General features: G+C 40.8%; 1 protein-coding gene across 2 annotated transcripts; it reads left to right on the top strand.

Annotated features, from left to right (window-relative positions):
- Nucleotides 1-303: 303 nt before the first annotated feature.
- Nucleotides 304-11,784, top strand: LOC145779498 (uncharacterized). 2 transcript variants are annotated; one of them, XM_082591099.1, is made up of 6 exons: nt 304-500; nt 899-1,089; nt 10,335-10,543; nt 10,764-10,848; nt 10,960-11,078; nt 11,216-11,784. In XM_082591099.1, exons 1-6 carry the CDS (start codon nt 384-386, stop codon nt 11,467-11,469), a joined length of 975 nt encoding a protein of 324 aa, XP_082447225.1. In that variant the 5' UTR covers nt 304-383; the 3' UTR covers nt 11,470-11,784. The 2 variants fall into 2 exon arrangements, with proteins under 2 accessions (XP_082447225.1, XP_082447226.1); XM_082591100.1 differs by lacking the exons at nt 304-500; nt 899-1,089 and adding an exon at nt 9,581-9,779.
- The last annotated feature ends 1,481 nt before the right edge of the window (nt 11,785-13,265 follow it).

Below are 13,265 nucleotides of genomic sequence, written 5' to 3'. Positions count from 1 at the left end.
TAGTAGTGATTTAGGTCTTTTTATGAAAGAAAAGTAATTGCCAAAGGCTTTTGGCTATGATTTAAAATTCAATCATTATATAATTGATAATAACTCAAGGTGACTAAACTTACAGACTATTATGTTTAACAACATTCATTCAGGGATACTCTCACCTCGGGTGAGCATATACAAAGATTATTAGAAAGTATGAACAGACTTGGGTGGTTTTTTTCCTATGTAATTAGTTGGATACTATTATTTGTTAATTAATATGGTTCTTTCAAAATATATATATATACACATTTTTTTTATCACAGTTTTTATCAAATTTCTTCTACACAATTATTAATGTAGGGTTTTTGTATATTGTCACTGTGGTAATTTTCAAAAACAGCAGAATTATGGTGAAAGAAACAACAGAGAATAAGCTGAAAGCTAAGGATTTAAAACGGCGACTTGATGGAACAGAACTTGATTTGAGTTTGTTGCAAATTGAGAATGTTCCTGTCACAGAAATTGTAAGTGATCTACAGCTGATGTCATTTTCCACTGTGCATATTGATCAAGATTATTGACGGTTGATGAAACTTCTTTACAGCATATTAACCTAAATTGTGATTTGTTATTCTGAAAGCAATAGAAGTGCTAGATGATGTAATAAATAAAAGAACTGAGTAAATGTGGATGCAAGGCCTATATCATTTGGTGATAATAGTGTTGCATTGATACCCAAAGACTCAAAACTGTTTTTATGCATTTGCAGACAGAAAACTAGATTTTGCAATCTTTTAAACAAGTTGAAATCATCAAGTTCAGCTTGCGGTTCATGTCTCAAGTTTCTATTTGTTTTTACAAAGAAATGCTTCGCATAAATAACATTTGTTTCTAACAAAGTAACCACACTTTTGTTGTGCAGGCTTCATTAAACAAAGTGACATCTTTGGATTTGTCTTGCAATCGGATTGTTTGTTTACCAGACAATTTTGCAACATTACATCAAAATCTGGTCAAACTGGATTTGAGTAAGAACAAGCTCACTGAATTACCTGAAAATATTGGAAAGCTTAAAAATATTCAACGACTGGATCTTTACCAAAATTTTTTGGTGTGAGTAGCTCCATCTTTCAATATGCTGTACCAACACAAGTTTACTTTGCTAATGTTGTTTATGATTAATTTCAACATTTGAGAACAGCTCTCCCGTGATTTTGGTAGACCTGATATGCGCCATTTTGTCGAAAATGACTTTTTTGCATTTTTCTACATTTAAAGACTTCATGCATCTCTTGACAAAAATTTTTGCCCTAATGTAGTATGGTTTTCGAGATAATTGGTGGGTAAAACCTAACCTATTCTAATCTGTGCAAGAATAATTTTCTGAAACCTAACATATTCATCTACTCCAATCACGTAAGAGGATATCGTCATGTGACAGCCATAATTTCAGAAGCAATTGTAGCAGGCTATTTCACAACATCTTACATCTCTTGAGTTGCATGAAGCGGATTCAAAAGCGTTTGATAAAGTAGATTGGGCGAAAATGTTGTCAAGCACTAAGTAAGCTTAATTATGTAGGCTAGCCTAAAAATGTCCATCCGAACACACTAGCTTTTCTTTTCATTAAATGCCGTATCGTTTACGTCTCGCCGATCAGTTTGATTTTGTGTAGCCTACTGGTGTACTGATGGCTTAGTTGACTTTACGGTACGCTAAATAACTTAGCTTGCATACGATTATTAAGGTTTTAAAGCAGAGGCCTGGGACTCCCGGGAGTACGCTACTCAGTGTGTTTAGTCATTTTTAATCAACCGTCCCAGATGCTGTGCAGCCAATGAGCCAATGTAGTACGGTAGCCTTAAATCAGGGGTGACGAACCTTTTTGCGGTCGCGGGCCACTTTGTCAATTACACATGAGTTATCGGGCCACACAACTTAGCGCTTGTCAAAATTCTATGATGTCATAGATTGGAATCGACCAAAAATACAAGGTAAAGTTGGTGAATAGTGTTTAAACAACTTTGCCTTATAGCTTTCCTATTTTCTAACTTTAAACCTTGAAAGTTAATGTTTAGGGCAAGAAAATAGCAAAGAAAAGGTGTACCCGTGAATGCATAAAACAGCTTTGAGATGTTTTTTGTCTTTAATGCATGAGCGATTGTCAAATCGTTTTGCGGGCCTCACAAAACTCTTTGACGGGCCGCATGCGGCCCGCAGGTTCGTCACCTCTGCCTTAAATGAAGGCATGGTTATTAAGTAGGCTACCAGCAACTAATTTTGAGTCAGCGATAGCCTTTAACCTAGCAGGCTTTTGTGATATCAGCAAAGTCATTTAGAGATTACAGTGATGAAATGATACACAGTTCTGGGAGAAATCCAGAGGGTTACCGGTACTTTAGGTTTGATTTAGGCTTACAAAGCCAACATAGTGTGGTCAAAGTCAACATTTAGCTTATATGAGGCTTTATCATACAAAAACATAACATTAAATAAATAAGCTGTTAGAAACGATTCCCCGCCCATTTAATATTATTGTATCTCTGCTCCATTCTATTTTCATGCTTGAGTGACCCGGCCATGCATTAACAATTTTTGCTAGTTGATCTTGCTTTTTACGTTTTGGCATGGACTGGAGTGGTCATTGTTTTATAAACCTGGAGAACTGGAGATTTGGAGTGACTAGGGAATATGTAAGAATTCGGTAAGCAACTGTTTGTTTCGTTTTATTATTGTCGTTTTCAATACACCATTTCTTCTAATAAGTAAGGCCTGCACTTTATCCAGTCTAGGCAAAAAACGTTTTAGACATCATTTATAAAACATACCTTTGCTTGGTGCAAGGTTATGCCTGTCTAGTTAACTCTAGCTAGTTGTGTAATTTGTTTGTTATCCTAGGGTAGTCTTTTCAGGTCTGCCAAGGATTCATTTATGGTATGTGCCTTTGTCTAGCTCACTTTAGCTAGTTGTGTAATTTGTTTTGTTATCCTAGGGTAGTCTTTTCAGGTCTGCCAAGGATTAACTTTTTGGTTTGTGCCTTTGAGCCTGCCATGCTGTAAAGTTTCTTTGAACTTTGTAACTAGTTGTTTGTTATCCTAGGGTAGTCTTTTCAGGTCTGCCAAGGATTCATTTTTTGGTTTGTGCCTTTGAGCCTGCCATGCTGTAAAGTTTCTTTGAACTTTGTAACTAGTTGTTTGTTATCCTAGGGTAGTCTTTTCAGGTCTGCCAAGGATTCATTTTTGGTTTGTGCCTTTGAGCCTGCCATGCTGTAAAGTTTGTTTGAATTTTGTAATTTGTTTGTTATCCTAGGGTAGTCTTTTCAGGTCTGCCTAGGATTCATTTTTGTTGGTTTGTGCCTTTGAGCCTGCCATGCTGTAAAGTTTCTTTGAACTTTGTAACTAGTTGTTTGTTATCCTAGGGTAGTCTTTTCAGGTCTGCCAAGGATTCATTTTTTGGTTTGTGCCTTTGAGCCTGCCACGTTGTAAACTTTGTTTAAATTTTGTAAATAGATCTTCACTTTGGGCAGTCTTGTCAGGTCTGCCAAAGATTGAAGCTTCTAAGCCTGTACTCTGTCAGGCCACTGTTCTAGTCAGGTAGAACTGGTTACCGTTAAACCCTGTAATTTTAGTAGGTTGCTTACTGACATTCTCCGTAATATCGTGAAGGTCAATTGTCACCTCACCTAAGGTAAGTACCGTACAGATTTTGTTTTTTGTAGCTTGTATATTGCTGTGTGTTAATTATGGCTCGTAAAAAGCCCAAGCAAACTCCAAGACGGAGTAAGCCAAATGGTTATGCTAGTGGCTCAACAGAGCAGCATGAGGCCGCCTCTAATATTAGTGGTCAACATGACAGTAGCGAAGAGCTGCCAGGTCTTGTTGTGTTAGAACAAGAGCTGGTTGAAATCGAGCTTGGCATAACTTCCATCGACATGGAGCTATGCTCAAGTGATGATTTCCTGAGCTCTTCTGAAGTTTTGGAGGTAAAGAAAAGATGCCTTGAACTTCAAAGGAAGCTCTCCCTTAAACGTTTAGATTTACTCAAATGCAAACCACAGCAATCAGGCTCAATAGAATCTAGGATGAACCGTATGGGGGAAAGCATTTATGGTTTGCTTGAAGCATGCTCTACCCTCATTCGAAGCTGTCGAGAGCAATCCAAGCGAGTGTCACATCAAACATCATCGGTAGTTATGGATGCAGGCAGTGACACAGGCAAAGCTGCTGAGTCTAGCAGTCACGTGACACCCCGTGAGAGTGGTGTAAAGATACCACCTGTAAAAGCAGAACAGGGTATCCTTCAGGGCAGCAGTAGTGCTAGTAATATTCTTAATCCTTACACATCTCCCTTTCGCACTGAAGCTAATAATAGTAGTGAATTTCCCATCGTCGTGCCTCAACCCCAGCTCAGTGCAGGGTTTCAAAATGTTCATGGTCCTCGGTTGTCGCTGGAGAAGTTTGACGGCAATGTGTTAAAGTTCTTTAACTTTAAAAGGCGTTTTGAACGATACATTGAGTCAAACTATCTAAGCTTTGAAGATCGCATCGCCTTTTTGGAGGACAATTGTGTAGGCCAGGCCTTGGAAGTAATTTCTGGCCTGAGTTGCTTGCAAAATAGTGAAAGAGCATATGGAATGGCATGGGATAGATTGAGAAAAAGGTTTGGCAACCCTGGAAAACTCATGGCCAAAGTGAAGGAAGATTTGCTGCAAGGACCCCCTATTTCAGAGTGGGATGCGCCGGGCCTCACAAAGCTTTGCGACAAGATGTATAAGTGTGAAGTCAGTTTCGATGGCTGGGGTAAGTCCCATCTTTTAAACAGTGATGAGGTGCTTCAACGGCTGTTCCTGCGACTTCCTTATAAGTTAAAGGAGCAGTTTGTTAATGTTAATCACTTGGGATCGGACTGTGCCACGTTTGGCGATTTAAGAGTCTTGGTCGAGGATGCAGCCTCTCGAGCCGACAGCCAATATGGCCATCTTATGCAACCAGGCAAAGATGTTAAGAGAGCTCTACAACCAACGATGGCTCGATCTAATCCGCAAGGTGGCTACAAGCGTGCTTCGGTTTGCACAATCCAAGAGCAGATTTCCCAATCTGCTAACCATAAACAAGAGTCCTGTTGTTTGTGTGCAGAGTCGCATGCCCTATGGAAGTGTGAGATGTTTAAACAAAAACCTGTTGCAGAAAGAAGAACCCTGGTGCAAAAGCATAGACTGTGTTTCTGTTGCTTGAGATCAGGCCACAGAGTGGTGGACTGCAGATTTAAGAAATCTTGTGCAACGTGTGGATCGAGGCATAACTCACTTCTGCATGTAAACCGTGTGGAAGTGGAAAGTCCCTCTTCCCCGAGGAAGAGCATCTCAGCAACAACGTCTGCAACTGTGCCAGCTACATCTGGGACAACAATTTTTAAGGTTTTACCAGTTAAGGTATGGGCTGGGGACCCCTCCAACTATACCTATACTTATGCTTTTATCGATGAAGGGTCCAGCGTCAGTCTATGCTCCTCAAGCCTCGTATCTCGCTTAGGAGTTGCTGCGACGAAAAGCAATGTAGAGTTGCTGACCACCAATGCTGTCTCCTTTCATGACAAGAAAATTGATTTTTTGGCTGTGCAGGGAATGGAAGAGCAAGCTGTGTTTTCCGTTGCAGATGCTCTGGTGATGGACCAGATTGTGGATGTCAGCCACAGTATCCCCACCGAAGCACTTAGTAGTGCATATAGTCATTTGGAGGACTTAAAGTTCCCTGAACTAAAAGATAGGAAGGTTGAGTTGTTATTGGGTAGCGATCTTCACCAGGCCTATCTTTTGCAGGAAGTTCGTACTGGCGCACCAGGAGAACCATGCGGACTGCACACCCTTCTGGGTTGGACCATATATGGGAAAGATGGTGGCGATAGGCAGCTCAACTCACCAGTAATGGTAAACTTTCTTAGCGTAAAGGAGTCTTGCGATAGAATGTTAAATGTATTGTTGCAGGATTTTAATGACATCGATGAGCCACAGGCCCCCTGTCCTTCAATTGAGGATAAACGTGCGCTGCAGATCATGCAGGACACGGTGAGGAAGGTGGATGGACACTATGCTGTAGGGCTGTTGTGGAAGGATGAAGACCCGGACTTGTGCAATAATCGCTCTATGGCACTCAAGCGCTTAGAGGGAATGAAGCGCCGATTTATTACTGACCTGGTGTTATTCAATAAGTATCGTGGTAAAATGCAGGAATATGTTAATTGTGGCTATGCTGTGCCACTTAAAACTGGTGTGGTAGACACACCAGGGAAGACGTGCTATGTGCCCCATCACTGCACGACCAATGCGGCCAAGTTTAGAGTCGTTTTCGACTGCAGCGCGAAGTTTAAAGGCGTGTCATTAAATGACAAGCTGCTTCATGGCCCAGATCTCACCAATAACCTTGTAGGAACATTGTTTCGCTTCAGGCAACATCCGATCGCTGTTGTGGGCGATATTAAGGCCATGTTTTCCCAAGTACGCGTAGACGAAGGGGACAGGGATGCCTTTCGATTCTTATGGTATCCGGACGACGATCTCAAGCAGGAACCTGTCGACTACCGTATGCAAACTCATGTGTTTGGAGCAAAGTCGTCGCCATGCTGTGCTGCCTTCGCGCTTCGGATGACTGCCAAAGACAATGAAACAGGTGCTGATCAAAACACTGTTAACACAGTTTTAAAAAATGTTTATGTTGACGATATTTGTCATTCATGTGAATCGCCGGATCAGGCTATCGAACTAATACAACAACTACGTGAACTATTACAAAGTGGCGGCTTCCATTTAACTAAATTCCTGTCTAACAGTGCAAAGGTCTTGAGTTCTGTGTTGCAGGAAGACTTGGCGTCGAAAGTCGATCTGCCGCAGTGCCAGCTTCCAACGCAGAAAATCCTTGGTGTTGTGTGGAATGCTGCGAGCGATTGCATGGAGGTGAGGGTGAGTATCCAACAAAAGCCTAACACCCGGAGAGGCGTTCTCTCCATGATTTCGCAAACATACGACCCACTAGGTCTAATACAACCCTTCATTTTACCTGCTAGGCAACTCCTGCAGCAGGCATGTGACGCTCAACTTGATTGGGATGAACCCCTTAATGGCCTTGGGCCAGTAAACATTAATTGGGAAGCTTGGTTAAAGGCCCTTCCAGAGCTTGAATGTGTTTCCATCGCTAGAAGCCTGACTCTTTTTGGTAAATGTGCTATCCGCTTTGAATTGCATGGTTTTTGTGATGCCAGTACCAGTGGCTATGGGGTCGTGTTTTATGTTAAAGTGTTTTATGATGATTCTGTAGTAATTTGTAATTTTCTATTTGGCAAGGCTCGAGTGGCTCCATTAAAGCCTGTTAGCGTACCTCGCCTGGAGCTCACTGCTGCTGTGCTCGCTGCCAAAGTCTGCAATTTTATCCTGACGGAGTGTGATTTTAAATTCAATTGTGTTGTCTTATGGACAGACTCAACTGTTGTGCTGCGTTACATTAATAATACTTCGACTCGTTTCCACACCTTTGTGGCTAATAGGCTGAGCACTATTCACATGCTTACCAGTGTCAATCAATGGCATTATGTACCGACTACTTTAAACCCCGCTGACCTCGCGTCTCGGGGAGTTTGGCCTGATAAAGTTAATACCGCTAAGCTTTGGTTCAATGGTCCTAAGTTTTTGCATGATGTCACGAGCAATTGGCCAAACCAGTCCGACTTTGTTGGCGGAATTTCGTCAGACGATCCAGAGGTTAAAAACATTGAACATTGCTCAGCCCAACAACACGCGATTACGGACTCGGACTCTCTCTGTCGGTTGTTTACCCGCTACTCGAACTTCCACGATCTACAAAGAACGGATGTTTGTATTTTTAATTGTTTGGCGACCCGTGCTGTGCACTTTGAGGTCGTGCAATCCCTGGAGGCAAGTGCATTCATTCAAGCCTACCGAAGATTCTGCAGCCGTAGAAACGTTTGTCCTACTGATCTGTACAGTGACAACGGAGGAAACTTTGTTGCTGCAGACCGCGAACTTCGGCAAGGACTCAAGAACCTCCATCAAAAGAAAGTCACCGATGCCTTACTTCGGCATGAAACGAACTGGCACTTCAACCCTCCGCGTGCTTCACATCAAGGCGGCTTCTACGAAATATTTTTTCGTTTATTAAGAAAATTGATGCGGTCGCTGGTAGGAAACGCTACGTTGGATGAGTTCGACCTTCTAACGCTGGTAGCAGAGATTGAAAGAATTTTAAACGATCGTCCCATCACTTCGCTCCCATCGTCACCAGATGATCTGCAAGCCCTGACTCCAAGTATGATACTCACCGGATCAGCTTGTGACACCCTACCGCCAGATGTTTTTATGAAGGCTGACGGTTATCGACGCTCTTGGAGAAAGACCCAATACCTCACAGACAAGTTTTGGGAACAATGGCTGTTGCAATATCTCCCTCTGCTGCAGCCCCGACAAAAGTGGTTTGGCACATCTCCAAGCTTGAAACCAGGCGATTTGGTACTGGTAGCGGACGAGGCAACTAAACGTGGGCACTGGCCCAAGGCTATTGTAAAGGAAGTTATGCCGGACACTAACAAACTTGTCAGACGCGTGCGAGTAAAGGTTGCTGACGGTACAGAGTTTGTTCGCGACATCAGAAAGATCTGCCTGCTAGAGGGCAGTATGGACTCTTAAAATGACAATTTTGTTTTCTAGGCTGGCTGGTTGGCACGATTGCACAACTGACATTGCTCATGCTGCTTAGGTTTCATATTTGAATTGTATTGCGTGTTTGTGTTTATTTTACTATTATTATTCTTGTGCTCCTCACTACCGCAGCTAGCGCGGTGTCGTCGATGCATTTGCATCCAGCAGTTCTGCCATAACTGTGTTATTGACTCCCATCAATAGTGTTGTTTCTATTTGCATCCTGCAGTTATTTACACTGTAGCAGTCTAGCTCTGTTTTTGGTCTGACTATTTCACACACCTGTCTCACTACTAAAGCTTTTGCTATGTGCGATATTATTTTTTGTGTTTTGTCAATTCATTGCTTAACTATCACGACTCGACTTAACAGTCGCGTGTTTTTTCTGGTAGCCTACTTTTGCTCTGACGTTAATGTCACTTGCGCTGGTCATAGCATTGCGCAGTATTAGGTTGTATGTGTGCTTTTGTTTATGCCATATCCCCACTTCTGCCACTGGTACCATGTATGCTATCATTTGTTTTTCGTGTATCCGTTTATGCTGACTTCCAGTTGTCGGTAGACTTATGTTTTTGTGCTTAATTTTAGCAATCGCTAAGCATGTTGGTCAAAAGGATTTTTTAACTCCTCTTGGGCGTGTCTTCGATGTCCTTCTGTAGGCTACTGTTATGCATGTTCTATTAAGTTTGTGTGTAATGCAAGCCAGCCTTTGTGTTGCAATTGTGATCCTTGCTAACCGCGAATATTTTTGATTCTGGTCGACATTTGCATAATTCATGTTAATTGTCGTTTATGTGGCCACCTTGTGGCAATTAATTGGTTTGTGTTTTGCTTCGTTTTAATCGTTTTACATTGGTAAAACCCTCATTTGTTAAACTCTGGTTTTGGGGGTGGGTATGTTAGAAACGATTCCCCGCCCATTTAATATTATTGTATCTCTGCTCCATTCTATTTTCATGCTTGAGTGACCCGGCCATGCATTAACAATTTTTGCTAGTTGATCTTGCTTTTTACGTTTTGGCATGGACTGGAGTGGTCATTGTTTTATAAACCTGGAGAACTGGAGATTTGGAGTGACTAGGGAATATGTAAGAATTCGGTAAGCAACTGTTTGTTTCGTTTTATTATTGTCGTTTTCAATACACCATTTCTTCTAATAAGTAAGGCCTGCACTTTATCCAGTCTAGGCAAAAAACGTTTTAGACATAAGCCAATAAGGCGGTTAAAGTCAACATCGAGAGTATCTATTAGGCTCTATCATACAAAGCTAATACTTTTTTTATAACTAGTTATCTGGCAAAACCAAATATAAGCCATATTTTAATAAACAAACAAAAACCTGGCTCAAATTTCATTCTTAAAAATTTTGTTTGGTTGTCCGCTCTAGCCTTCCAAAAGTCAACTTCGAGTGTTTTACCTTGTTAATTTTACAGCTACTGTATAAACACAAAAAGTCGTTTATCTCGAAAACTTGAAAATGGCGGATATTAGGTTACGACAAATCACGGGAGAGCTCTCAGCAGTGCAATTAGTGTTTATAGGAAATGCATCACTGCTTTCATCATTTTATCCAATTGCTGAGGATTATTAAAGATTTGTATTTAATTGGTCATTTGTAGCCTATTGATCATGTTCTTGAAACGACATATTGCAGAGAAATTCCTGTCAGCTTTGCACAGTTGAGCAACTTAAAATGGCTCGACCTGAAGGACAATCCACTTGACCCAAGTTATAATCGCATTGTTGGTGATTGCTTGGATGATAAGCAGTGCCGCCAATGCGCTAAAAACGTTGTTGCTGCCCTACAAGCTGCTGCTGCCAAAAACAAACAGGAACAACTCGATTTATTGAAAGAACAAAAAGGTATATTTGCTTTTATGCACAAAAGGTAGTCATAAATATCCCTTGTGTTTCCTTATCAATTACTCCACATCAGATTCAATTAATACCAAAGTATTTGTGGCAGGTGTTTTTCCTGTGCGAAATGGACTCTTTGGCAAGATAGGTTATGCAACTTGGTGTGTGCACGATGTGTATTTATTTCGTCATGTTACCGCGTTTCAGTTCAAGTTAATTTTCGCAGAATTAGCAGCTAAGCAGCAAGCCAAAGAGAGGAAGATCCTGGAAAGGAAACGACGTGAAAAGAAACAGGAGAAAGAGCGACGACGGTTTGTTGGCAACTTGATATTTGCATGAATTGACAATGAAATATAATAAAACAATAGAACATTACCATGTAGGTTTGTTGATAAGTTGCCTAAAACGGCTTGATGCATCAGGAAAGAATGGGAAGCTCGTCAGGAACATTGCAATGGTGATGAGGGTGAAACTGAAGAGATGGACCCACACGATGATGGACCCCCTGTCATGTCACGTGATGCTGTGAGCAAGCGTAATGGTAAGAGTTCAATCTCACTTAGTTACACTATTGCGTCACTGTTATGTGTCTAGTTGGCTCCGAAATTTCCCTAGCACGAGTATCAAGAACAAGTTGCAACATCATCTACTAAAGTTAAGTGGCTATTCCACTTTCAGGTGGTTCCGGATATTGGTACCTCGCTTTGATCGTCGCCATTGTTGCCAGCTGCTTCTACTGCTATACTCAAGCGCCACGACCCTGCAGAGAGTTCAACGTGAAGGGAATGGAAGAATGTCTGAACATCGTTCAAGGATTTTGCTTCGAGGGAATCCGGGATGCCGAAGAGTATGCTCATCATTTAAAGACATGGTTTACTCGCACACTTCAGTTGGTGCAGGATTATTATAATAACGTCACTACGGGATCGTAGCGTGTTGTATGACGACCATATTACAGCAATCATTGTAGTTTTGTCGAAATTGCTGCAAAACGATTCACGAGCTCTGAATCCTTATCGATCTAATCAATGTTGTGAATCACAGACAAGATAATAAATATCTTTGAAATGCAGTGTAAGGGTTAATCAATCAATCTTCGCCTCCGTTAGGATGACGTGGCCCATCGGAGCTCTTGTGTTTCAAGTTTATTTGCATCAACAACGCTAAAACGAGAACAATGCTGTCAAAATAAAATGTGTCACATTATAAAGACATTCAATAAACTGGGAATAGCCTGTGGAAACCGGCGACCTGAAGTGGTTAGTGCAGCAGCTCAGAACGTGGAGCCAGGGAGATGGAGCGCCACTGTGAAGAGGATCATTCGAACCTACTTACAGATTGCAAGTATGCTTACCGAGGCGATCTAATGAAATCATTTTGACAACAACTCAGAAATACAATTTTGGTAAAGAGGTGACTTTCTTCAACCATAAAGAGATGAAACCAAGCAACCACACAGCATTTAACATAATATATTAAACTGAACTTAAACTACGAACGTTTTCGGCCATACACATGTTAGCCCTTTTCAAGTAACAAAAAATAACTGATTTATCACATGGCGGTTAATTCCGCGAGGCAATTGGACTATGGTCTATTGGACGGACAACGTAACATTTGATAGTTCGTGGTTGAATTGGGCAGTGTTGGGCGCGATAACTCATTTTTCAGTTAAGCGATAACGAAAAATGCCCAAAGCGATAACGATAAATCAAAAAAAAGTTAAGCGAAAACGATAAACAATAAAATTATCGCCGATAATGTCCGATAACGATAATTTTTTTTTTATTAGCGCTGCCCCATCCCATGCAGCACGAACTTTTTTCATTAACATGACGAAAAATCGAACATAATAGGCCTAAGGTACCTGCAGCTAATAAGGCCCGCTAATTTTCAAACCTCAATATTTTTCTAAATACTGCATAATTTTAAACGAAACTTGGAATGAGGATACTTTGGGTCTATCTAAACAACATATCTATTAAACAAGTTTCTAAATGAAAGGGGTTGTAAAATATTAAAAAAATAAAAAAAATCTCAAGCGGGCCTTATTAGATGCACGTGTTGTGAATAAGGCCCGGTTTGAATTAGCACCAAAAGTGATGGAAAAGGTCTATTTTCACAATAACAACACCACAAAACAAATTCTAATCGACAACACAGGCACATAACTAATAATTAAATACACAGAGACAATTATTCTCTCCCCCGCCCCATGCTCAATTTTTTTAAAAGCGACATGGTGTTTTTAGATATGGTAGGGATGATAAAGTATTTTGATTCTGAAATTATGATATTTCCATTGCAATAACAAATTGGATTAATGGTGTAACAAGAATTTTTAGGTCACTCAAGTCTTTAACCCTCACTTTCTTAACCAGGGGTGCACAACGTTTCCCCAGGGGCCCATAGGCCTCATTACCAAAATTAGCCTAGTTTGATCATCATTATCAGTCTTGCTTTAATTAGAAAAAAATTTCAAATTTATTGGTTTTACTGCATCAGCATGCACATATCTTTCACATAAAATGCAAAAAAAACGGAAATCAAAGCGGTTTGTTAACAGTAGAACAGTCTAAAATATGTGAAAATTAATAAAACCACTCAATTTCAGTCCACCCAAACTTCAACTTTCCGTAACTCAAAAAGTTCTCAACTTTAGGCTGTGAAACTTTACCAGTTAGTCTCAATTCACCATAGCAGCAATCAGATCTTCTAATTTTGTTTA

This window comes from Aplidium turbinatum, chromosome 11, assembly GCF_918807975.1.
Source record: "Aplidium turbinatum chromosome 11, kaAplTurb1.1, whole genome shotgun sequence".
NCBI lineage: Eukaryota > Metazoa > Chordata > Ascidiacea > Aplousobranchia > Polyclinidae > Aplidium > Aplidium turbinatum.
The sequence above is the reverse complement of the archived record's forward strand: the minus strand, read 5'-3'. Positions and strand labels throughout refer to the sequence as shown.